At 42.3% G+C, this 25,192-nt stretch overlaps 1 protein-coding gene across 38 annotated transcripts in view; it reads right to left on the minus strand.

Moving 5' to 3' along the window:
• Positions 1–294: 294 nt before the first annotated feature.
• The window catches only part of EPB41L3 (erythrocyte membrane protein band 4.1 like 3), a 227,463-nt gene continuing 202,565 nt past the window's right edge, over positions 295–25,192 (minus strand). For 3 of the 38 annotated variants that reach the window (XM_060405432.1, XM_060405430.1, XM_060405435.1), the window contains exons 13-22: positions 19,780–19,833; positions 17,537–17,572; positions 17,280–17,345; positions 16,611–16,802; positions 7,383–8,084; positions 6,772–6,894; positions 5,794–6,177; positions 4,874–5,005; positions 3,499–3,597; positions 295–3,071 (exon numbers count right to left, since the gene is read on the minus strand). In XM_060405432.1, the coding sequence (XP_060261415.1) occupies positions 2,796–3,071; positions 3,499–3,597; positions 4,874–5,005; positions 5,794–6,177; positions 6,772–6,894; positions 7,383–8,084; positions 16,611–16,802; positions 17,280–17,345; positions 17,537–17,572; positions 19,780–19,833 (2,064 nt within the window). In that variant the 3' untranslated portion in view covers positions 295–2,795. The remainder of the gene's footprint in view (positions 3,072–3,498; positions 3,598–4,873; positions 5,006–5,793; positions 6,178–6,771; positions 6,895–7,382; positions 8,085–16,610; positions 16,803–17,279; positions 17,346–17,536; positions 17,573–19,779; positions 19,834–25,192) is intronic. The other 35 variants (XM_012103547.5, XM_012103546.5, XM_042239499.2 and 32 more) reach the window with 27 other exon arrangements.

Raw genomic sequence — 25,192 nt, forward strand, 5'->3', positions numbered from 1 at the left:
AGAATTAAAAGGCTCCAGAAGCACTGGGTTTTCAACAGAGCCTCCCTTCTAACAGAAAAACAAAAATGGTGAAAACGAGGTTCTGTGATACTCGCTGTACTTTTCCAGGCTTCCATAGGCAATCCAACGTTTATCTACACGTAGTTTGTTCACCATCTCTCTGTACTTTTTATCCTGGAAAAAAGACAGGCGCTCTCTATCCTGCAGATGAATGAGGCCTTTGATGTCATGCAAATGTTAGCTCTGGGCCAAATGCGTCTGATCCTGAAAGTATTACACGTAGAGAATTAGAGATTTAAATGCATTGACCATTTTTATTTTGCTATGCGGAAACATACATTCACCAGGGGCTGTGCGATGCAGTTGACAGTGAAATGGAGAATATATCTTCTTGAAGGCTATTTATAACTCAATGCTAAATAGTTTAATTACAGTGGAAATTCTGTACAGTTTAAGGCTTGGCTCTGAACTAGATTGTAAATATGGACCAGATTTGGAAATAAAACACTTTTTTCAAGTAAAAAAAGAAAATTAAAAAAAAAAATACAAGGAAGGAGAAATGAAGAAAGGAAACAAAAGCAACTGAAGCCCAACGAGTTTTCCTGGAGTGAAGTTTCATCATTATGGTAAACTAACAAAAATACAGGTTTTCTTTCCAAAATAATGACATTTTACATATTTAGGACTTGTCAGGGTACCCTGGGAAGCTTTCCAGATTGAACACGGACCAAAGCAGATGACAGGGAAGAAATCACATTAATATGCTAAAATCAGTACTACCTTATAACGAATTAAATTAGATTACACAAAGCAGGATTGTGAGCATTAAATATTTCCGGAGAGTCATTACCATTAATGGGTGAGAGTAATAAACCAGAGGAAACAAATAACAAGATTCAAGTTGTTTACTGAATAAACTCGGTTATTGGCACATCTAATCTGGGAAAAACCTGACACAGTGGACCTAGACAGCTTCTAGCAGTTGAGGGTAATCTTTGTTGATCTGTAAACAAAAGATTTGCCACCTAAGAAACTGCAATTTTGTTTAGACTTTAATCATCATCAGCTATGAAAGGCATGGACTGCTGTATGTGTTACATGAGATCACGGTTTGTATTGTTGGTTATGAACGTGCAGGTGGAGCCGAAAACGGAGACACGGTGTGAAAAGTAAAAATGCTGCTCTTTTTGTAACTGTATCGTTGCTTCATGCAATATCGGTTTAGTGGTGCTGATTCAGATTGCTTTATTATGGGAAGATCTCTCTGCCAGTGTCTTTATCAAATGGTCAAAGTCAGTTCTTCTGGATTGAAATTGTCCATGGGCAGATACAAGTCAGTGGGTTAGAAGAGGGAACGCCATATAGACTCTGTTTTTTCCTAATGGTTTGCATAACTGGCTTCGTGTGCAGCCTAGGTTATTCCTGTAGAAGAGAGATTTGATCAGTTACTCATTTGAAAATACATGAGAGTTTCCCTCAGACTGAAGTCAGGTGGCAAGTATCTCACAAGGTTATTAAATGCTCTTCTGGACAAGATACTGTAAAACACCAGTGTATGTCATGGACAGGCTTCTTCTGAAATAACCTCATCATTACCCAAGTTGCTGACTGCACTGAAAAGAAACTTTTTCTTTTTTTGCTTTCCTTCTTAACTTGAATATGATGAGTGATTTTTACATTCTTCCTTTGAGAGAGGCTACTTATCAATCTAGGTTTCTAAACCAATGTTAGAGAACTAACTTCCTTTACACAGGTAGAGCATTTAAAAGATTTTTATTACATAACCAAGTGTGCAAGGAGCTGCATTCAGCATTCAAAGCCCTCCAAGCATGTTCAGTGTTCATCAAGTTCTTGCAGGTGGGTTAGTATGCATAACAAGTCTGAGGACACACAGGAGATGCTGTCTGCTTATGATGCTGGCCAAACAGCAGCTGGAAAGGCATGCGTTTCCTGAAGGAAAGCAGGACCACAAGACTGCATTTTTGCCTCCTCCTGAGACACAGTGCTACACTCTGGGGAAAAAAAAAAACCATCCCAAAGTACATAGGAAAATAGATGACATCCACAGTGAGAGTGAGTGGTTTGGTTTCAAATTGTAAAACGAAGCAAAACAAAAGCATAAACAGGCCAGAACCAAACACAGTTGACGAGGAAGCTAACAATGGGATAATGCTGGCATTAGAATGGGCATCATTTTATTTCCCTAGTGTTTGGAACACACAAATTGCACCTCTCAGAACAAAACCATATTAGAGCTGATTAGGCTACATGGCCAGTGAAATCCAACAAACACGACCTTTCAGACCTGGCTAATGAGAGGAGCATGGACTGAAAGGGAAGACGTGCAGGACCATGCAAGCAGTCTCTGCTTTCTCTTTATCCTCTAACTGGCAGGGGGGACATCAAAAGTCCATAGCATGGAGCCTGTTAAATCTCAAACAAACCAGTATCCACACACCAATTCTCCATCCTCTTGATATCCAGCCCTGCAAATGCCAGTGAGAGAAAAAGGAGAAAAGGAGGAGGTGAGGGGAGGGAGAGAGGGAGGCCCCGGGCCACATGCCAGCCAAGGCCAAGCCTGGAGAAGCAGCACCCACCTCTTACCTGGGCTCAGTCTTCTCCATCCTCCGGGCTGATCTCTGTCTCTTTATGGACCACTACTTTGGTCACTGACATGTCAGGATGCTGCTCTTTGGCCTCTTTAATTGCCTGAGCCAGCGCCTATCCCCGGGAAATCACAGGAGGGCAGAGACAAAAAGGAGGTGGAACATGCATGGTCAGAGCAAGGAGGAGACTCATGAGCTAGATCTATCTACACAACTCACAAATGGAGTACAACGACTGCCAAGGGGCTTATACTTTGTGTGCTGGAAAGTTAATTCTGAAAACTGACTACAGGCTGGACTAGGAGGATGGCTCTGGGCAAAGTAGGGCCAGCCGGTCTTTCTCGAGGTTCCCTGCCAGGGTATCCACCCTCTCTCACGAGATACCTGGTCATGGTCAATGTCCGCGTCTCCAGTGATGACGATTCGCTTCTCAATCCTCGTCTCTGAAATGCCTCCTTTCACAGTCTGAAAGCAACAGACAAGTGTTACGACGTTACCGTCCCTGTTGACTGGGGGAAATGGTAGAAAATGCTGACTCGGCTTTAAGTAGCTTCATTCATTCTTTAAAAGTGGACATGGACTCCTATGGCAGTTATTTACAACTGTTAGTTTCAGAAGCAAAGACAGAATAGATCCCTTTGGGTTTGGCTGGCTGGTGTTTCTGAAACGTCTGTCATATGCGAAGCAATGGAGCTAAGTGCTACGCCAAGGGTGTTGAATGCATGTTCCTAAGCAGAACTCGGCAGGTGAGGATGGAGGCATCATAAACAGCAGCTGTGAGAGCTCCAAGGCAGTGCTTGGCATCCTGGTATTCATGCAGGTGCCTGCAGGTGCAGCGCAACCTGGGGGTTCTGCACGGACACCTCCCTGGATCTGTTCCCAGTCCACTTACTTTGGTGATGTGGGTGGTGGTCGTGGTGCTGGTGGTTTCAGATGTGATGGTCTGCGCGCTCATGAGCACACCTGGCTCCAAGTCAGCACCAAGATCGACCTAAGCAAGCCAAGTGGGAGACACGACACATTATCTCTCCAGGATGCCCGCTCTGTTGCTTGAGGGCATGGTGATGACTTAGTTATCTGCACAATCACTGTGCTTCCCTGATAGCCCTGAGAGCTGCCACTGACTCTAGACTGGACCAAACATGGCCGCTGTGAACTATCATTAAAACCAGGACTTCAAAAGATAAAAATATAAGAAAATCCTTGTTGGGAGGTCTCTGGTGGTCTAGCAGTTAGGATTAGATGCTTTTATTGCAGTGGTCCAGCTTCAATCATTGGAAGAAGAACTGAGATCCTACAAGCTGTGCTGCGTGGCCAAATTAAAAGTGAAAAAAAAAAAAATTCTACCCAACCAATCCTAAAGAAATCAACCCTGAATAGTCACTGGAAGGACTGATGCTGAAGCTGAAGCTCCAATACTTTGGCCACCTGATGCAAAGAGCTGACGCATTGGAAAAGACCCCGATGCTGGGAAAGATTGAAGGCAGGAGAAAAAGGGGACGACAGAGGATGAAATAGTTGGATGACATCACTGATTCAACAGATGTTGAGTCTGAGCAAACTCCAGGAGAGAGTCGACAGTGAAGGACAGGGAAGCCTGGTGTGCTGCAGTCCATGGGGTTGCAGAGTTGGACACAACTTAGCAACTGAACCACCACCACCACCGCCTTATTTATGAGATTTATGTGGGATGTTTGTAGAGTATGTGGTACATAATAGGCTTACTAAATGGTCACTATTGTTAAAAACAACAAAAACACAAAAAAGCATGACTTCAGAAGTGTAAGCAGGGGCCGGTGGAACTAGTGCTTTTCCTTATCTAAACAGTGAGGGAGATGAGATTTCTGAGCCTCTTCCTACATTTTGGCTTCCCTCATAGCTCAGTTGGTAAAGAATCCGCCTATAACGCAGGAGACCCTGGTTCGATTCCTGGGTCGGGAAGATCTGCTGGAGAAGGGATAGGCTATCGACTCCAGTATTCTTGGGCTTCCCTTGTGGCTCAGCTGGTAAAGAATCCACCTGCAATGTGGGGAGACCTGGGTTCAATCCCTGGGTTGGAAACATCCCCTGGAGAAGGGAAAGGCTACTCAACTCCAGTATTCTTGCCTGGAGAATCCCATGGACAGAGGAGCCTGGCAGGTTACAACCCATGGGGCTACAAAGAGTTGGACATGACTGAGTAACACTTTCACTAATTACACTCAGGTGCACGAAGGCATGCACGGGGTGAAACAGGTGCCAGGGCTCTGGGCTTCTTAGACTCTTACCTGTGCTGATTCATACGTTATGGTTTTTGTTTCTGTGTGAACTACCGGCACTTCCTTGGTAGAAATTTCTAGCTTTACTTCTCCTGGTGAAACGCTGCCAAAGCTGATGGTTTCTGTCTTCACAGTTGAAGACTACACCAACGGGAAGGAGGCAGAGTGGTTCTTAAATTTTGCACAGACACATATATTTTCCCCCTCCCCTCTTGGTGGCTATATAAGCACAGGTTAGTATGAAATAAATGTTTATGTTTTACATGGGGGTAAGTTGGGGAATGAGGCATACAACAGATATATGTGAGTTTCCCAGAATTCATATGGAATGTTCCAGGTAAAGGAAAACATTTTGAAGGAAATTGAAAAAACACCCACATTTTTATATTCCCTCTCTTCTATCTCAAGAACTAATTTTAATAGATTGAAAACCATAAATTAGCCTTTTATTCCATAACTTCTTAGAGAAAAGGAGCAAGTAATAAGACATTGAACCACCCCTGCCTACATATACTTCTGAGATCTCAGTAAAAGAAAACAAAGAATAAACTCTAGCACTTGGTGCCTGGGCAAGCCTGGCTGTGGCCCTTCTGGATAAGTACACTGATCGGAAATAGATCTATCAAGTTTTCTAATATCTTGGCTGGCCATGCATCTCCCAGGTTTACTGCCAATTACAGTAATTACAACAGTAAGAATTATTTCCTGGAACTGTAGATTATTAATCATCATTATCTATGTTTGCATGTGATCCCAAAGATGGAAACCAGCACGGAGACCCACAGTTGCCATGCAAGAAGGCAGTTAAGAGGAGAAACAAACTGCTCTTGGAAAAGGAAGAAAATTATCAACACGTAGCCCCGCCTTTACACTTAACTAAATTTTAGGGACTTGCTTTAGTGCTACAAGGAATATTAACTATTAGTTACCTCAAAATGAGGTTTTTGTTCCAAAGTTTCTGAAACGTGGACGGCTGCACTCTGCTCCTCCTCTGGCTCACAGGAAACAGTGGCCATTTCGTCCTGCTCCACAACAACTTTATCGGCCACCTCCCCTTTCTCCTCCTTTGCCCCCTCAGTAAGAGCTGAGCCCTCCTTCCCTTTTGCGCCAGAAGCATCAGCAGGTGCTGCCTGGGTCGCAGTGTCTGCGTCATCTCCAGCTGCGTAACAAGCATCCCCGCTCGCATGCACATTCATTACATGTCTCTCCTCCACCAACACCGTTTCCTGCACAACCTTCTCCACACTAGGTGGCTGGGGTTGCTGGGCTGTTTCTGTCTCTATATCGCTGGACTCCGTCTTGACTTCTGTTTTCTGCATGGAAAAAAAAAAATTGTGGCATCAGTATGACTTTCCACCAAGCAAAGGTCAAAAGGCAAAAAAACCAAAAGAAGCCACTCACTGGGGTATCTGTGCTTATACCCAGAAGCACTTACAGAAAGTATAATTCAGCTTTCATTCTCCCCACCAGAATCTCTGATACCCCGAAACACACACTCAAACTTGTGCTGCTCCTCTGGGATGTTGCAAAAGAAAGAGTGCGGTATAAAATGCAATTTAAAAATCAAAACAAAACGAAAGCATGGGGACACATGCCTATCAGTCTCGGCGGCTTCTTCAGACCTAACAGATGACATAAGATGCTTTAAAAATTAAATGCTGTTAAAATGTGTCAGCAAGATTACTTTCTGAACATCTGAAGTATGTTCTTGTAATGGAACTGAAGACATGTGATGTATATGTGGGGAAGGCACAGAGGGGTGGAAGTGAAGACCCTCTCAGGTATTTAAGGCAGAGCCACCTGGACAGAAAACACACACACACACACACACACACACACATCAAAAAGGCATAAAGAAAAGGCAAAAAGGCAGAGCAGAGACACGGGGCATGGAAACAAACGGCCACCTGCACCCAGCTTTGAGAAGTGGAAGTGACCGCGCCTATGAACTCTGTCGGTTTTCTCGCGGACTCTAATAAGCTGAGGATTTCTGAGCCGTCCATGAGCTTTTCGCCAGAGGTCTGTTTGGTCTGAGTGAACAGAGAAATGGAGAGTCAGGCACAGTGGTTGGGACACACGTGGGCATGTACACATTCACAGCCGGTGAGACACAACGGTGGGTGTGGGACCCAGGGAGAGGGATGGCGGGAGCTACAGAAAGGGAGGGGAACTCAAAAACAGCCAGTCATCGGGGTGAGCAGGGGCTCTGGTTTGGGAAAGCGGACAGAGTTCCTGGGTTGGGGCGGTGCTGGGTGAAGCAGATCCTTTCCTTGCCCCGCAAGGCCGGCAGCACCACCCCACCTCGGGGACAAGAGCTGAAATAAAACGGCAGGTGTCTCAAGGTGCACGTCGGACCGCGTGGTGACTTTTAACCATGAAAACAACCAAAAAGCTTGGGTTGGCGGCTCTCAACATAAGCCAAACAGCCAGAGAAACGGAAAGGCTGGGGTGGAAGGGCTGCCTCTGCAAACAGTCATGCTGGAATCGGAAACGGCGGCCCGAAGGCGGCCCCGGTTACCACGACTCGGGATGCGGCCGACTTGGTGACGACATAACGGGCAGTGGCGACGGTGACGGCCGGTTCCTGCGAGTACCTCCACTCGGATAGGCTCTTCCTGCGGGGACCAAAGGGCCCCACCTTCAAGGCCTCGGCCTCGGGCTCCGCTCGGCCCAGTCGCGGGCCCTCCAGGCCAGCATCCCTCCTGGGCACCTGGGCTTTCCCCACAGCATCGTCCTCTGGGCTCTGCCGTCGGGACTCGGCTTCCTTGATGGGGGCCAGCGACTCCGACAGCCTCCGCTTCGGGGTGTGGACCTCGGCCCCCCTCCTGGCCCTGTCCTCGGCCACAGCTCCCAGGACCTCGAACTCGGCCAGGACAAGGGGGGTCTTTATGGACTCGGCCAGTCCCCGCTCCACAGTGGAGGGCGACAGCACCTTCTCGCCTTCTCTGCCTTTTCCGGTCATCGTGACAATTTTTCCCGACACGGTGTCATAGGACTTTCCGAGAGTGTATATCTTCTGCTTGTTCTCTTCCTTCAAGTGCATTTCTTGGGCCAAGTCTTCGAAGCTCTGCACTTCCACGGTGCTCGATCCTAAGAGGTCGGTGGGGATGTCACCAGTTCTACTGCTCAAGGTCACCGCCTTGTACGTCACAGTCTTTCTCGAATCACCATCAGCTACCTCAGTGGGCACTTTGTCTACAATAACCCAATCCTCTGTGCCCTATATTTGAAATATAAAAGCTAAATTAGAAATTCTGATGGTATTTCATTTCTAAAATAAGAATCCTCTAAAAAAGGCAATCTAGATGAGAGCTACACTCGGTCTGGGAGGTGAGTGTCCAGGGCAGGGGTTGTGATCTATTACTTACAGCTGCAATCTCTTCTCATCTGATAACTCTAGCCTTCAACTCAGAGTATGATCTATTGCAGACCTGCAATTTCAGATTTCTTGAAATACTTTAGTGGTAAATTTTGCAAGGAATATATCTGATCTTGTACTCAATGTCTGGTCATTTTGTATTTCAAGATTATAAAACCTTTTTGAAGCTGTTGTACATGTTATTCAGCTTTACTTAGGTGGACACAGAAAAGACTGTTTTCCATGTAAAATAGAACACTGCACTTCACATCTGTTGTTCTCACAAAGTACGTGCCAGCATTTCCACAAACTTCTGTGAAAATCATTTTCTGTGTTTGTGAATTATATTTCCTTATATGGGTGCTGGAATCCACTCTAGCACTTATTATCCATAAATACTGAGTGCACTTGTGTTCCAGGCATGGTAATGAACTATTTCCCACCGTTAGCACATTGTTCAGAGCCTTTTAAAAAATAGGCTATACTTGTCTGCACATTGTTCCGAACTTATTTACAACCAAAGTTCATTGTCTCAGGAGTTTCTTTGCCACTTTCCTTAGTGTTAGTTCCAAAAAGGCAGAAGAAATGGGAGTTATGAAACTTCTGTATTTGGGAAGCCTATGGAGAGGTTAGCAGGTGACTTAGTCTAACAAGTTACAGAGGGAAGAGAAACCAAGCCAGGAGCAGGGGAATGCCTTGCTTTACATTTTGATCTCGGATGTTTTTTACTTTCTTATTTATCCTTGCCTGAAAGCCTGAAGCTAAAATTGGAGGGGGCGGGGCTTAAGAAAGAAGATGACAGACCCATCTACAGACTGGTGCTGGATTAAATGAAATGAATTGAAAAGTAACCTCTAGGGTCGACGGGACAGTTTTCTGGAAAATGATTTGACGAGAGGTAAACACAGAGATTGCTGAGTCTCCTTCCTGAATTTTCTGTGTCACACTCTGCTAGTGGAAAAACCAGTAAAAGTTCAGAACTTTCAAAGTCAATCAAGGTCATCTGAATTACCATGGCTCTATGGGTGAGAGAGACAGCAAAAAGGCCCAATAATATCATTACAAACTATAATCATAATGCTTCAATGACCAAACACAGACATAATCACTGAGAAGCAAAGGCCACAAAGAAATGATGGCTAACGGATAACTAAAATAGTAAGAAAATTCCCTATTTTCCCTCCCAGGAATCTAGGCAAAAATGATATACCTACCTTGGTGGCAAGCAAGGTAAATTTTGAAAAGAAAGAAAAAACTAAAGATATTTGAATGACACTGAAATCTGAGGAGCAATTCCCTCTGATTCCTTAATGTTTGTTTTTTACCTGAGACTCAAAGAATGGAGAGCTTCCTTGCTGCAAAAATAGAACCTTTCTGAAATCTCCCTTTCTTCTTCAGTCTGTTTGAATAAAGGGGGTTGGATGGGAGAGGAGGAAGCAGACAGTTTCCAAAAAATCAAGTTAGGAAGAGAGCTCTTTTCTTGTGCTACACATATAACAGTCATTCATTTTTTTTTTCCCCAGAAGAATTACTGTCTGTTAATTTGGAAAATTAATGTCAAAGTTGAATAATTATTTCCGAAGTGAAACAGATTATTCTGTGACTCTCTGGTGGTTTTAGAACTCAAACATTTCTCATTTCTACAAACACAGAACATGCAAGAGTGGAATAAAGGACTTCCTGGCGTCTCAATAGGTGTTTATATGGCTGTCATCTGCAATACTGTAGAAATGAGTATTCCAATGAAAATGCTAAGATTAAAAAAAATAAGTTGGGAATAAATCCTCACTTCCATTTCTGACAAATTCTTCATCATATTCTGCACTGAAGAGCTGCCTGATGCAGAGGAAGGGAATACGGATCATTGTATTACCTACTAATCTGAAATACCCAGCCTACTTGAGGTCTTTATTCTACAAATAAACATAAAATATACTCAAGATTATAGCTTTATTTGAACTTTTATAACATGGTGAGTAATTCTGAAAAGTCAGCTTCAGAATATCTTCGTGAAGAATTAAGTACTTCAAATCGTACTCGTCTTTAACATATAAACTTAAGAAAAACACTGCATTATGTCATGTTAAAATAGGTATTTTCCTTTCATCTATTTTAATTTCTTTCTTTAGTATTAAAAATGTGTAATTCAAGGGACAATACAATAATTACTGAGCCTGTCTCTCTGTACAGGCTCAGTAGCTAATAAAACTCCACAGAATAGTGATAGAAAGGACATTTTGGTGAAGCAATTTAAAAATAGTAACAGAGTTCAGAGTATCAAGATGAATGGAACTTTGAAAATAAACCTTCTTGCTGTTTGTTAAACAGTATAATTTTATCAGAGGTATTTAAAATTCCTGTGTATGTGTTTACAAAGCTTTCAGTACTCTATTTAATCATTTTCCTGCAAGAGGTTATAGAGGAGCATCTGGAGTGTTCTCCAGAAGGGCCTGCTGACAGATTCTGATAGCACTGCTCTCAGATGCTCCTTTTAAATAAGGAACAAAGAAGACATTTTGAAGGGGAAAAAAAAAATTCTGTCCCGCCCCATTTTGGAGAAAGATATTGGAAGAGACAAACTGTACCCTGTGGAATCATTAAATGTGGATTTATGCTTTAAACTTTCAATCAGAGCCTCTTTTTCCAACAGAAATAAGAAACAGGAAGGAAAGGTTGAAATTATAGGTACTTTTCAGAATACCAAGACTAGGCTTCTAATTATAATCACTGAACTAAATGTTTTTCCTAGGATGAAAGCTTAAAAAAAAGACCCAGCAGCAGGAAAACAGTGGTTTTCAGCATATCCTGTTATCTGACATCAACTAATTTTAACAACGTCTGTGTCTGTAATTAAAAATGTCCACATGGTCCGCACTCAGAACTGTGCATACCCTATAACAGAAACGGGTAACGTGAGGGTACAAATTTACCATTAATCCTATGCATGATCGACTCCAACCCAGTGAGTTTGACTAAAGAGAAGTGAAGAGGTATTGATAAAGAGAAGCTAATGATTGAGACATTTACTAGGGGTTAAGACAGAGTCTGCCTGCAATGAGGGAGACCAGGGTTTGATCCCTGGGTAGGGAAGATCCCCTGGAGAAGGAAACGGTAACCCACTCCAGTACTCTTGCCTGGAAAATCCCATGGATGGAGGGGCCTGGTGGGATATAGTCCATGGGGTCTGAAAGAGTCGAATCCAACTGAGTGACTTCACTTTCAAGACAGAGTCAGATGCACACTCTATTTCATTTAGTTACTTAAACATTCATGTCTATGTCATAATTGGGACACAAGGCCCTATAGTGGCCTGCAAAATTCACAGAGCTGTTACTTGCTCATAAGGGTCTCTATGGAGCTGTGACTTTCATTTCTGCTTGGGTTGAGGGTTCTCAAATTTGGTTGTGCATTACAATTCTGTGGAGAGCTTTTAAGTAAGGGTAATGTGTGAGGTGCGCCTCTGATTAAATCAGACTCTGATGCAGAACCCAGGTATCAGTAGTTTAAAAGTCTTGTAGGTGATTGTAATATGCATCCAGAGTTGCACCCCAAAGTCTAAATGCAAAGTCACAGAAGTCAGATTCAGATAATAAAGATGATTCTCTCTAGCATGTATAGATGATCCATGGTGAATGGATTTTTTTTTTTTTTTTTTTGCCCAATTTAAGGGCCATCTGAGACCTAGCAAAAGTAAACTTGGACAAGAAAGCAGAAAAATGCATAAAGAGAGCTGATTCTAGGTATTCATGACAATTATGGTCTATGAAGTTGCCATGAACACTGAATCAGTGAACACTGGACTAGTGACTGCTTGAACCATGGCTCCTAGGGGAAAGCCTGGGTCAGGTTCCTGGGTGCCTCTGGTCATGAAATTTTCATCAACTGATCAATGCATAACCTTGTTTTATGTGTGTTTTTGTTTAAAGACCACTATTTTAATATATATTATTGATCCATTAACATCGAACTTACAGTCAGCAGTACTGTAACTTAATCCTGAACAAAGCTTACCTAACACACATATTTTCCTATAAGGCACACCATAGCCTTCCTGTACTTGGGAATACTAGAGAGCACTTCAGTGCTGTGCCTGCAGGTCATTTTAGACAGTGAAAATCACCAACAAGAACATAAAAAAGCAGAAACGTGGCATTCAACAGGCTATGGAAAGGACGCGTGCTTACAGTATCAGACCTGAGACTTGTTACCTGTTGAGCCTTATCTGAGGATGCCTTGAGCAACTGTTTATCTTTTAACCACTTTGCACCTGTCTGCAAATTATCATGAAAATGTTTAGTATTTTAGGATTACAATAAATTTCAGTGAATAGGTGAATGTGCACAATCTGGAATCCATGAATAGGGAGGGTTGATTGTGCTAAGCTTATATATCAGTAAAATTGCCTGCCACCTTAGAAAAGGGGACAGCACTGGCAATGTATAAGTGTTACCCTGTATTGCACTGTGGTTAGAATGTGGAAATTCTCAGTATTCATATAACCATGAAGGAATATTCCCCTAGTGGCTCAGACAGTAAAGAATCTACCTACAATGTGGGAGACCAGAGTTCAATCCCTAGGTCAGGAAGATCTCCTGGAGATGGAAATGGCAACCCACTCCAGTATTCTTGCCTGGAAAATTTCATGGATCGAGAAATCAGGCGGGCTACAGTCCATGGGGTTGCAAAGAGTCGGACCCAACTGAGCCAGTAACACTTTCACTATTCCCCTGATATGGACTAGGCCTGTGACTGCATCACAAAAAGGCTGCCATGGGACGTATCTGTGGACAGAAGATGTACCCGACACCCTTCACATCTCATCCATCTACCGTCCATTCCATGGGCTCTATGTGCGGGTTTGTCTGTTTTACAAAGTTCAGGAGGATTTGCTATCATTTGCTTCTTTGGGACATTGTGGCCTCTTGTCTACTACGAACTCAAACATTTGAAATGCGAAACAACTGGCAATAAAATTCACACTTCACATTAAACATACATTATATTCTAAGAATATGATCCCATTACTAACTCATTTTATTTCCAACCCCTAATTTGCTTAATTGTTCATAAATTGGTAGCAAAATAGGTTTACTTAGGGTTCGACCACCATAGATTAAAGAAAAAAGATGGTTCATTAAAAATCAGGGGTCATTATATTATCTTTCCAAAACAACACTGTATCACTGAGATTGCCAAAAAAAAAAAAAAAAATCCAACTAAGCTTGGGGTCACTAAATCAAAGTTCCTTTACCTTTCTGACACAAATAGTATTACTTTGAGATGTCACTTTAAAAAATTAAGTTAAATACCTTTTAGAAATAATTAGACCTCTTTTTAAAACTGGCCAATTACTGTTTAATTAAAGTGAGATACATTAAACGAATGGGTAAGATCAAATGAGTAATTTATCTAGAAAAATACCTCGCCTCTAAGATGAATATCTTCTGTTTACGTGTTTTTAAACAAATATGCTTTGCATATGCCTAGCTGGCTGGGAGGACACAATTACCTTTTGTGCTTTTCACACAACCAATAATGAAAGCCATGTTAAGTCTGAATATAGAAATGAAGAAGAATTTAAAGGATAAGAACTTGCAGGGTAGTCCTTAGGGCTGTCTTCAGGGCCCTCAAATGAGTGTAAACTGGGTGTCATCCTACTGGGGAGGAGTGTTAGATGGGAGGCCCCAGGGCAAGAGAAGTGGGCACAGCCCTGACTGCCCAGCCCAGGAAGGACCACTCTTCTGGGACTTGAGGCTACTTAGAGCTGCTTTCTCAGAGCCCCTTTGATAACAGAGTTGATAACCCTGTTTTTAAGAAGCTCTTCTTTACATCCAGCAAGTCTTCATCTAACAGACACTTAAACGCAGTTACTAAGTCAGTTGCTGATGCCTGGGCTATGGAAACCAAGCGCTTGCTCTTCTGCAGAGGATGTGTTTCCTCCATCCGTTAATCCTTTAGTAAAAAAAAAATCCTTTCTAGGTCTATTGTAGTTTCTCTGCATCAACAAGGACAAGGCAAGGATATGCAGCCATATCCATGTCAAGTTCAGTATTTCCAACCATCACCTCTTCAAGTCATCAAAGTTCTTTGGATTTATCAATGGGCTTCCCTGGTAGCTCAGGCGGTAAAGAATCTGCCTGCAATGCAGGAGATACGGGTTCGATCCCTGGGTCAGGAAGATCACCTGGAGGAGGGAATGTCAACCCATTCTAGTTTTCTTGCCTGGAGAATCCCATGGACAGAGGAGCCTGGTGGGATCATCAATGTTATTCTCTAAGAATTAGAGGATTTAATAAGTGAAAAAATTTTATTTTACTGGTCTAATGGCCTAGACTTCTACAGTCCCTAGTTTATTATCACCACTCTAACTTTTCTAAGCAAACTACCTGAACCTCCATTCAGAGAGCCTGCTACCTCCCAAGTCCTTAAGTGACAGCAGAGGAAGAGAGGCTTGACATTTTCAGTGGCAATTTATTTTGTGCTTTTGTAACTTAATCCAGTATCGGTCATCTTCAGAGCCAGTGTCCTTCCTTATGTCCAGCCCTTATAGAAATAGGGTAAGCTATATGCAGAATAGCGACTGGGAAGTTACTGTAAAACACAGGGAGCTCCTGGTGCTCTGTGGCAACTCAGAGTGGTGGGATGGGGTAGGGTGTGGAAGGGAGGCTCAAAAGGGAGGGGCTGTATGTATCCTTACGGCTGATTCACATTGTTGTATGGCAGAAACCAATGCAACATTACAAAGCAATTATCCTCCAATTAAAAAAAAAACAAAATTAATAAGAAAAAAAGAAATAGGGTAAATCAAACTTGATCAATGATGATAAAACTAATCTGACCATAACTCATGAATGACAGTCTTACTAATGCAGGAACTAAAATATTTAAATCAATCTGGAAAATCTGAAACTTTTTGTGGTGAAACTCTAAACAATCTGAATGAAACCTGCAATGCAGGAGACCTGGTTCGATTCCTGGGTTCGAGTCCTGGGTTGGGAAGATCCCCTGGAGAAGGAAATGGCAATCCACTCCAGTATTCTTGGCTGGAAAATCCCATGGATAGAGGAACCTGGTGGGCTACAGTCCATCCAGTCGCAAGAGTCAGACATGACTTAGTGACTAAACCACCACCACCACCAATGGTACAAGAATATTTTGGTCACCAGACTTTTCACTTATTCTGCATAAAAAGGCCCTTTTCAAAATGACTGAAATGGAGATAACACCTTGTCATTTTTTAAAAAGTGGGACTGGAACTGTCAAGAAAGTCATGATTATGGTCACTTTAGATAAATAGCTTTCAAAGGAAGTTTAGAAAATGACTAATATCTAAGCATTGCATATAGACTCCTGCTTAAAAAGGAGTTTTCTACCATAAGGGCCTAAGTTTTAATTTTATTCTGTTCTATCCCATCTTCCTGGACAAATGTCTTTCAAGAAAGGAATCTTGGTAAGAAGTTAATCAATGTGATGCTAGAAAGAAGTTGATTTCTAAAATGCCTTCTTTTGACAGACAGACAAAGAAAGATGACATGTTTGTTAGTCTACAGTCAGATTAGTACCACTGCCGCTCTGGGTCCTACATCGGGGTGCCTTTAAGTCACACCAGCTGAATCTTCTCGCTGAACATTTAAAGAGAGTATTCGTTCTATGCGGAAAGCTCTTACTCAAAAAGACCTCTGGTGTTTACTTTCCCTCTTAAAAATCAAATAAAAACTGATTATAAATCATAATATAAATGCTTATATATATAAATCAGTTAAAATAACCAGTTTTAAAAAACTGTATATATATATGTTATAAACAAAAATCTGGCCTTTACTTTCCCTTTTAAAAATTAAATAAAAACTGATTATAAATCATAATATAAATGTTTACATATATCACTTAAAATAACTGGTTTTTAAAAAACTATATGTATATATATGTTATAAATAAAAGCCAAATACCAGTAAAAGGTTGGCATAGTATTCCCAGAGGAAAATATGTCCTGAAATGTTATCAACTCTAGAACAATGTTCAGTCAAACATTAGACCATCTCAACAGGCCTCATCTTGCAAGTGATGAGAAACAGTTATGGGCCTTCAGGGCATTTCTTCAGGCAGCGAAAGTACATTCAGAAAAAGTGACAGTGAGTTAATTCATACAATAGGTCAGTCTCTTAGCTGTGCAATCTAGAACAAGCAGCCCTGCACCAGAGTGTCCTTCCAAGGCGCCATGGGATGAGACTACTCGCTCCCTGGCCACCCAACCATTTTACAGGTTATACACAGACAAGGGGTGAGAGGCTATACTCAGAAGCCTTCCAGATCCCTTCCCTGAAGACCCTGTAGAGGAGCAACACTAGTGAACAGAAGATGAGTGCAACCTGATGCCCGAATACCGACCTCTTCAGGTACCAGCGGCTCGATCATGGGCGCATCCTCCTGCCGGGCGGCTAGTCGCACGGGGGAGGTGGAAAGCCTCTTTTCCCACTCGTTCGTGATGGCAGTGTCTGTGGAGGTTTCTAAAAAGGTTCTTTTCAGCTCACTAATATTGGTCTGATGTTTCATCAGGTCGTCTTGGGTTTTATCTAGCTCCTATATTCAGAACATAGAGAATCCAACAGTCAATGTTTTACATTTGATTTCCTTTCCGCACGTGCTCGCTCTCTTTTTAAAAGTAAGGTCGTTATCGCATTAGTAGTCAAAAAAAAAAAAAAAATTCTGATCAGGGTTCATGACACTACCACAAACACTCTGGTGAAAATGTGATATTTCCAAGGAAAAGCGAGGGAAAACAAAATCTACATCACACAAGCATAAAAATCAAAAGTTTCAAAGGTCGACTGTAAAGAGTGTAATTCACACGGAACCAGAGAATTAAAATAAATACACACACAGGAAAGGGGATCTACATCTGGGGAGACAGGAAGGAATCAAAGGAAGCAGAGAAGTCAACCGCATGTAGTCACAGGTGAGAACACACCCTTCATGCATCATGGTACAAGCCCACAGGTGTGCCCCTGGAGGAATACCAACACACACGAGCATGCACTGGTATATACCAATACCAACCTCTAACATAAGATTACTATGTTTGACATACACATTTTCACCCTTTATTCGCTTAATCAGACTATTCTGAAAAAAGTGGAAAAGAAAGGAAAGGTAAGGGACATGATAAGTCACGAAAACAGGTGCCACCCTGAGCACGGCATCAACACACGGTCACCGCCACGGAGCATGCTGGAAGATCTGAACACTGGAGACCAACAGTGACTTAAAACGCGCTGCTTTTTTTTTTTGGCTTTTGTTCCATTTTGAGTTTCTACCTGTGCCTTGAGCTCTGCATCTTCCTCCTGGTCCGACTGCCAGCATCAAGAAAGAGTGGGAGATAAAGTCTTACCATGCCATCGACTCTGAGATGGAAGGATGGGGTCTAGATAAGCCAGCTATACGGGGACACTTGTCTACGCTTACACTGGAGGATATTTCTTTCTTATATGTGAACCACAATGTTCTCTTATGAATTATGAAGCTTAATAAGATGATGAAAGCAAAGGACTCCTTGCTCGGTGGGTCTTGGACGCTTCAACCTGGAGACTTCCAAGAATGACAAGCATACACCCTGCGTGGGAGGTGACAGCTAGGACTTGACGGGTTGTCCTTACATTAGAAACGGTTCAGGAAGTGTGAGAGGCCACATCAAAATTAAAATTCACCAAACGGCTATGAATACCCAATGATGAGTGCTCTCTCTGAGTCAATTTTTACCATAATCCTATGAGGTTAGCTATTATGATCCCCAATTTGTAGACTAGAGAAGTAAGGCACAAAGAACTTAACACAAAGGTTCTCACATTAAAAAATTTCTTTAAACCTTGAATTTATTAAGCCCACATACTTTTAAACAAATTTAGGAAGAGGAGAAGGCTGATATCGGGTAACTAAGAAAATTAAAATAAATAAATAAGTAAACCTCCCTCAAGTCCAAAATCAACCACAAGAGGAGGTCCAGAGTGAAGTTATGGATGAGAAGCAGGTGATACTGGAGCAGGCTGCCTTCAAGATGAGTCTGTCTGGTTTCAATGGGGACTAGACTGTCTAACCTGAACGCCCCACTCTGCACTACTGTTACAACCAGCTCCAGAAAAAAGAAGAGGGAGTATTTATAAAAAGCGTTAGAGGGCTGGTGGCATGCTGACTCTACAATGGTGGTGGGTTCATAGCTCTTCGTTTCATTTTTAAAATGCATAATCTATCTATGTTACATGTCTTCACTTGCATGCTTCAAATGTAATAAAAACAAATTTTAAAACTGCTAGAAAATTTAAAGTAGTATTATTAAAATATTTTTCATTTATAGCATACGTTAGGATTACAATGAAATTTGTTGAATGTATCAGTAGCTACCTGTAACTAATTCTCACAAAATTAAGATGCAATTGGGATATTTGGCATAGAAAATGATTATACTGTAATCAGTTTATATGTGACTGCCTCAAAGAAACTGCTAATAATTCTCCAGTATTATCTTTAAATTAACAAATGATGATTTCCAAGCTTTGAATTGAATTCTGGCATTTCCAAAGGAAAAAAACAATTAAACTCCATTTTGAAATGTTTTCCTGAACATATTTTCAATGAAATGATGTGTAAATACTACTTATTTTTACTTCTTCCTAAATACCTAACTAGAAAATATTATGATTGGATAACGTAAAAAACAACCTAATGTAAACACTACAGCAAAGTGAAAAATAAATTCTGTTAGCACTTTAGGAAATGAACATCTTGATTTCCATTGCTAGAAATAAATATTGTTTTTTACAGATATCTTAATTAGTTGCTGATAGAGAAGATTTAAAAAACAAGTCATATACATATTTAATGAACCCTAAAAATTTATAAAGTTAAATAATAGCACAGTTTCTCTCCTATCACTGGTCAATATGATAATTTTTCTTTTTTCCCATAAAGTACTAACAGTAATTTGCTAATTTTCTCTTCCCTGGGGAATTCATTTCTTTTGAGTAACCTAGACTATATCCAGCCTACAAAAAATGAGTTAAGAGAAGTATTATAATTTTAATAAGCATTCTGACCATTTAGGATTTTAAAATGTATTTGTATTCAGTCAACAAGCTACTTAAATTAATTGTGACTCTCCCCCTATATTTTTCCCCTCCTATTATGGCTATCATACTTAAACTTGTGGGTTAAGGGAATACATTTTTTAAAATGTATTATCAGTTTAGCCAAGAGTTCTCAAAATGCAACCCCACAACCGACAGAGTCACTGTCACCTGGGAATTTGTTAGAAATGTAAATTCTTAAGCCTACCCCAGACCTTCTTCTGAATGCGAATAGAAAACTCTAGGTGACTCTGATGCAGGCCAGAGTTTAAGAACCAGCAGTCTAGGCGGCAGGATATTTCTAACTCCCATTATTAAGATAGCATTTCTCTCCACTCTAAATGCCAAAATGCTAAATGCAAGCTGCTAATAAACACAGAGCTAGCCCTCAGAGCATTTTCATCAGGCAACTGGCCGAGCCCTTCAGTTAGAGTACCAACCTCAGTAGCGGTGGTTTCCCCATCAGCTGCCGTGTCTGTGCGCTCACTGTCCGTCTGTGGATGGCAGAGGTGATCAGGTTCCAGGAGAAAGGCAGGAAGAGAAAACAAATCATCTGGTCAAAGCGGGTATGTCCAGGTCCGAGAGCCCAGTCCCTTTCTCTGTGCCCTGTAAAACTGCACTACCTTCCCACAAGAATGCAGGTGCAAACAAAAGCCAAAGGAAGGCCAGAGCCAGGTTCCATCAGCAGAGACACTGGGAGGAAGACCAGCGGCACACGGCCCGCCTGAACTGCAGGACGTGCATCAGCCAGGGTGCCATGTCTGCTGCTGCGTCATTCTCCCGCCCTTTTAACAGAAACCCCAAGAAAGACCTAAAACTGTTAAATGCAAATAAAATGGCAATTTATATACTTTTAAAAAATTCTAGTGCAATAGGTCACAATTGAAAGGTAAATAAACAAGTACATTTAAATAAAAAGCTACTGTAGTAGTCACTGGACTTTCAGCCCCTCATTTTTTATATCCTTTTGATAATTTACATCCCTCTAAGACCATCAGGCTATCTGCATTACCCTTTAATTATGAAAAGCACATGCCAGTGACTCTGGCCTATGTTTTACGTATGGAAAGTGTGACTTAACTCACAAGCAGCACTGGTAACTAGATATTTTTAAGACTATATATTGTTTACTTTGTCCCACCCTCCAATAGCAAGAGGTATATAAAAGTATGGAATTTGAATATCTTGTTCCAAAATAAACATTCAAATGAAGCAAATAATAATCATAGTGATGAAAAATAAGGAGAGAGGGAGGGAGAGAGACATTTAGTTGGAAACAAATAAAACAAAGCACAGCATTTTATAGAGCCTAGGTTTTCACAGGAGAATTACAATAGGAATTTCAGGACTGACTTTTAATCTGTTTTATAGATGTTTATGATTTAGAACAAACACTTTTATAAATTTTTTTTTTTCTGGAGGAGAGAAGAGGCATGGCCATTGAAATGGAGACCTAAACATCTCACATAATAGCAACTGACCTTCCCTTTGAAACTAGCAACTATTAAAATTCCCTTGAATGAAGCTGTGTGATTAATAATTTGTAAATGACAATCAAAACTCGGGGTTCTAAGGTTGTGAATCTGTCTCTTAGATCTTTCATTGCAAAGACCATGGGTTATCAAGAGGGAGGGCTGGGACATGGTTAAGTTGACACAACTCTTGGCTGGTTTGACTTTTTGACCTGCTCCTAAGTTTTCAATTCCTATATTCCTGAAAGAAAAGGAACTGTCAGCTCACGCTTGCCCTGGGCACCTGGGTCTCCATCCTGGCAACATGCTCCCGTGCCTAAGCGGGGCAGGAAACCCTTTCCAATAGGTTGGTAAAGAAACCACACTGAGAGCGGTCATGACCTAACTATCTTGGCAACACCTGGCGGTGGGTGGCTATTAATTTTCTTATCAGGTGACCCCTGCTGGCGCATTAGCATGCCTTCAACTGACAGTCTAGGGCAAGGCCAGTCTGATTTAGGAAGACAGAGGCAGGTTGCTGTTGAAAGGTACGGAACAACTCAAGGAAACCTTAGGCTTTCAAGAACAAGTAAGAATGACTTGGTTCAGAGGGCTAACTAGTTGTGTCAAAGGCCTCAAACGTTCTTCAAAGTATTTCTCTTCCCCCTTACGTTACTCCCCCTGTGCCTTTAGAATTCACTTCAGCAGCATTCCAAGCATCTTGGCACTGGAATTAGCACCACAGTTAATAATAAGAGGGAGGGGTCTCATGTCAGAATGACACCAGCTCTAATTCTTGCTATTTAACTCTGCGGCATGAGGTGAATGTTTCATGTTTTAATTCCCACTTCCTTCTTGGAAAATAGGGAAATTAATAGCCCTAACTGTATCAGGTAATTGATACTAAGCCTTTATATATTACCCGACACACACAGAGCTAAAAATGCCTATGAAATCTTAAATATTGCTACGAATATAATACTGGGTTGGCCAAAAAGTTTGTTTGAGTTTTTCTGTAATATGTTATGGAAAAATCTGAACAAATCTTTTGGCCAACCCAACGTGTCACAATTATTACTGTTATTTTGCCTAGGTATACACAAATAAATAGTAGCTTAGGCTACATTTAAGCTCCTTTAAATTTTCTACTTAGAACCTAGCCAGTCAGTCATTCAACAAACATAGTACCTGATCAATAAACAGTTAAAGACTGAAGTCATAAAGGCTGAATAAAACAACTTTTATAGCAACAGTTTGGAGCAGGAAATGGCAACCCACTCTACTATTCTTGCCTGGAGAATCCCATGGACAGAGGAGCCTGGTGAGCTACAGTTCATGCGGTTGCCAAGAGCTGGACAGGACTGGCCAACTGAGCATGACTAAGTAAGACTGCCAAGTGTGTGGTGTACCATCGACTATCATATGATGTGTTTACACAATTTAAGATGTTGAATCAGGTGACCACTCTTTTCCTCCAGATTTATTCCATTTCCTTTTTTTGGCATCATCAAAAAATTCTTCACAAGTTGACACACAATTTATGGTGAACTAGGTTCATCTTTTATCTTTTGAGAGATGGAGATGATTTAGTATTCAGCCCCTCCTTATTTGAGCCAAATTCTAGAAGGACAAAAGAAAAAACTGGCCAACTGCTCTACAGTTGGAAAGGATTACAACTCTCTACACTGGATTTCACTCTTGAGAAGGTCTGGGACTAATGAAGCCACGGCCACACGCGACAAATGTAAGCAGGGATGTAAAAATATTTTAAAAGCGTTCCAGTCATTAGCGATTTTGCAAAATGAAAGTGACAGAGCTGAACTGTATGTTACAAAGTCACCCGGTTTTGCTGCCAAAGTGCTTGAGGCCCAGGGAAGAAAACAGGCCGTGCCAACAAATGGTGAGATTTTTTTTTTTTTTTTTAACTGAATGACCTACATCTGAGTATTCTAGCTCAGCTTGAACCAGAGCACATAGCTCTTAACATTTGGGGTTAAGAGGTGACACTGAACAGATGGCCAAATATGAGGTCATGTGGCAGGAGGCTGTCATGGGTGGCCGGGAAGGCTGCCGAGGCCAGAGCTGGTTCACGGTCTCAGGGGTTTGCAGGAACAAGGAGGGTTTATGACACGCCAGCCACGCTGCCACCAGCTTGCGAGGACTAAGTGCTGTGATTTGTTTTGCTGATGTAACGCAGACATGCCCAAGTGGAACATTAATTTTCATGCACTGATTACAACAAGATGTATACCCTGGATTAGGCACAAGATCTGTGTGGTTGGCTACATAGAAGTTCAGTTATTTAACAATGCAGAAGAACATAAAACGCCAATCTTTTTGCCTTCTGTGAGCTGGATGACTAACTCCATTGCTAAAGGAATAGATGATGTCCAGGTTGGAAACCAGTTAATAGTACAAACAGCTTCTGCAGAAGATACTGTGTTCTTAAAAGGCTATACGTTTAGACCTACATTGTTTGATAATGCTTCTACTGTGAGAAACAGATATTTAAGCCTAGGATTTAGAGCGGTTTTTCTCTTAAAATATTTTCCATGTGTGAAAATAGTTCTATAACAGATAAGATTTGGATCAAAGTCATATAGGATCCAAGAACCTTGCAAAGGGTTCTTAGGCAATATCAAATTGAAAGACTAAACTTTTCTTTAGAACATCTCTCAGATCATTACCATTTTTTCCCTGCTGCTGCAAAGAAATGGTCATAATACCACTAAATATAGATGCTTACGCACCTCGCAATGCTATACACTCACAGGTGTGCTGGAATTATCATTCTAGCTGAGCACAGACCTGAATAGACTTTCTTTCCTTTTTAAAGTGCTGTTTTGTGATTTTTTTTTTTTAAACTGCTAGGTGTATCGAGTTTGTCTCCTGCCACAAAACGCTTGTTTTGTGGGGAGAGAACTGCTGGAGGAGCTGGGGGCAGGTGTAGGTGGGGGCGGGGGAGGAGGGGTGTCAGCCAGAGGCCTGTTGGCAGCTTCTGTGCTTTTCCCTGGCGTCTATTGAAGGCCGCACAAAGGGAAACCGCTGGGCTGTTCACATGCCAGTGCAGTGGTGGGAAGCGGAGCAATTAAAAGGAAAAACTACCAGCTACCTCGTCACCTGCCCCAGTGGCTTGGATGAGGGATGGGGGTCAGCCCGCTTTCAGGTATGGAGGTGGAAGGCTCAAGTCCTTCCCTGGCTGCCAGCCCCAGAGGCTCACCTACTAGACTGTCCCCATGTGGGTGGATCTGGGGCTCACGCTGGCCTGACAGCATGCTTGCCTCCCAATACCTGATCTGGCATTGCTGGTGCTCAAGGAATTTCAGCCCATTTTTATGGTGTACAGAAACCTAAAATGAGTTTCTCCCCCACTGTGTTTGAAAACCACTGTTTTCAACTTCAGCTCTTTCTGCTCCTGTTTCTGACCCTGCCAATGACTAATGTCACTGGGTGTTTTAAATGGCTCCAGCCTGTCTTTCTGACTCAACACAACCACAGGATTGGACTTTCCTCCGGGAGTCACAAGGACAGTCTGGCAATGACCGTCAAAGAGTGGTAGGGGCATTTCAGAACCTCCAGGGAGGAGAGGGAGGTGCTCACAACCTTGGAAAGCCACCCTGGTGGTGATGCACCCTCGAGGGCGGTGCCCTTTCCCCGCACCTGGGGCATCCTTTACCAGGCGCGTATCAGCACAGAGCATCACTGCATCAGGACACGTTTCGGTACCTCACCTCATCTAGCTGAAAAGTTACTTTATCTGTCTTCTGTGTCCTTTCCTTTACTAAACGGTAACTAAACAGAGCCTTTTATTTGCCCCTGAGTTCCTACAGAGCAAATGGGTTATTTATGTATGATTGCCTCATGGCTGAGTGCTTTCCCACTCGCAGGAGGTGGTGGGTGGCAGCACGGTTCTGGCCGGGCTTAGCCTGCTGCGTCCACATGGTGTTGTGCCTAACCCCGGGGCTGGGGGGGTGCATCCCCGGCACACAAAACCTCTGCACGGAGTGGCACAGACGGTAAATGAGGCTCTGAAAGGAGGACCACTATCGCAGCAGCCGTCTACCAAGTGTTTCGGACCGAAGCCCCAAACATGACAGGGACATGTGTTCTATGCCGAGGTACACACCTCTTCCTCTGAACTGTCACTCGGGTCATTGTCTAGTGAGGCACTCAAGGAGGCCGCCTTGGGCTCCAGGTAGCAGAGGCACAGAGCCAGAGGGAAGGAGAGAGTGAGGGCATAGGGCACTGAGAAGGAGGCGGAGAGCAGGAAGAAGAAGATGAAGAGGAAGCAGGGCACGAGGGAGGGCGAGCGGATGGGGAGATAATGCTGCAGGCTCTGGGGCAGGAGGGCGCTCTCGGACAGGTTGGGGAAGGACAGGTAGCCATCGTCATCCAGGAGAGA

Source organism: Ovis aries, chromosome 23 (assembly GCF_016772045.2).
Source record: "Ovis aries strain OAR_USU_Benz2616 breed Rambouillet chromosome 23, ARS-UI_Ramb_v3.0, whole genome shotgun sequence".
NCBI classification, from domain to species: Eukaryota; Metazoa; Chordata; class Mammalia; order Artiodactyla; family Bovidae; genus Ovis; species Ovis aries.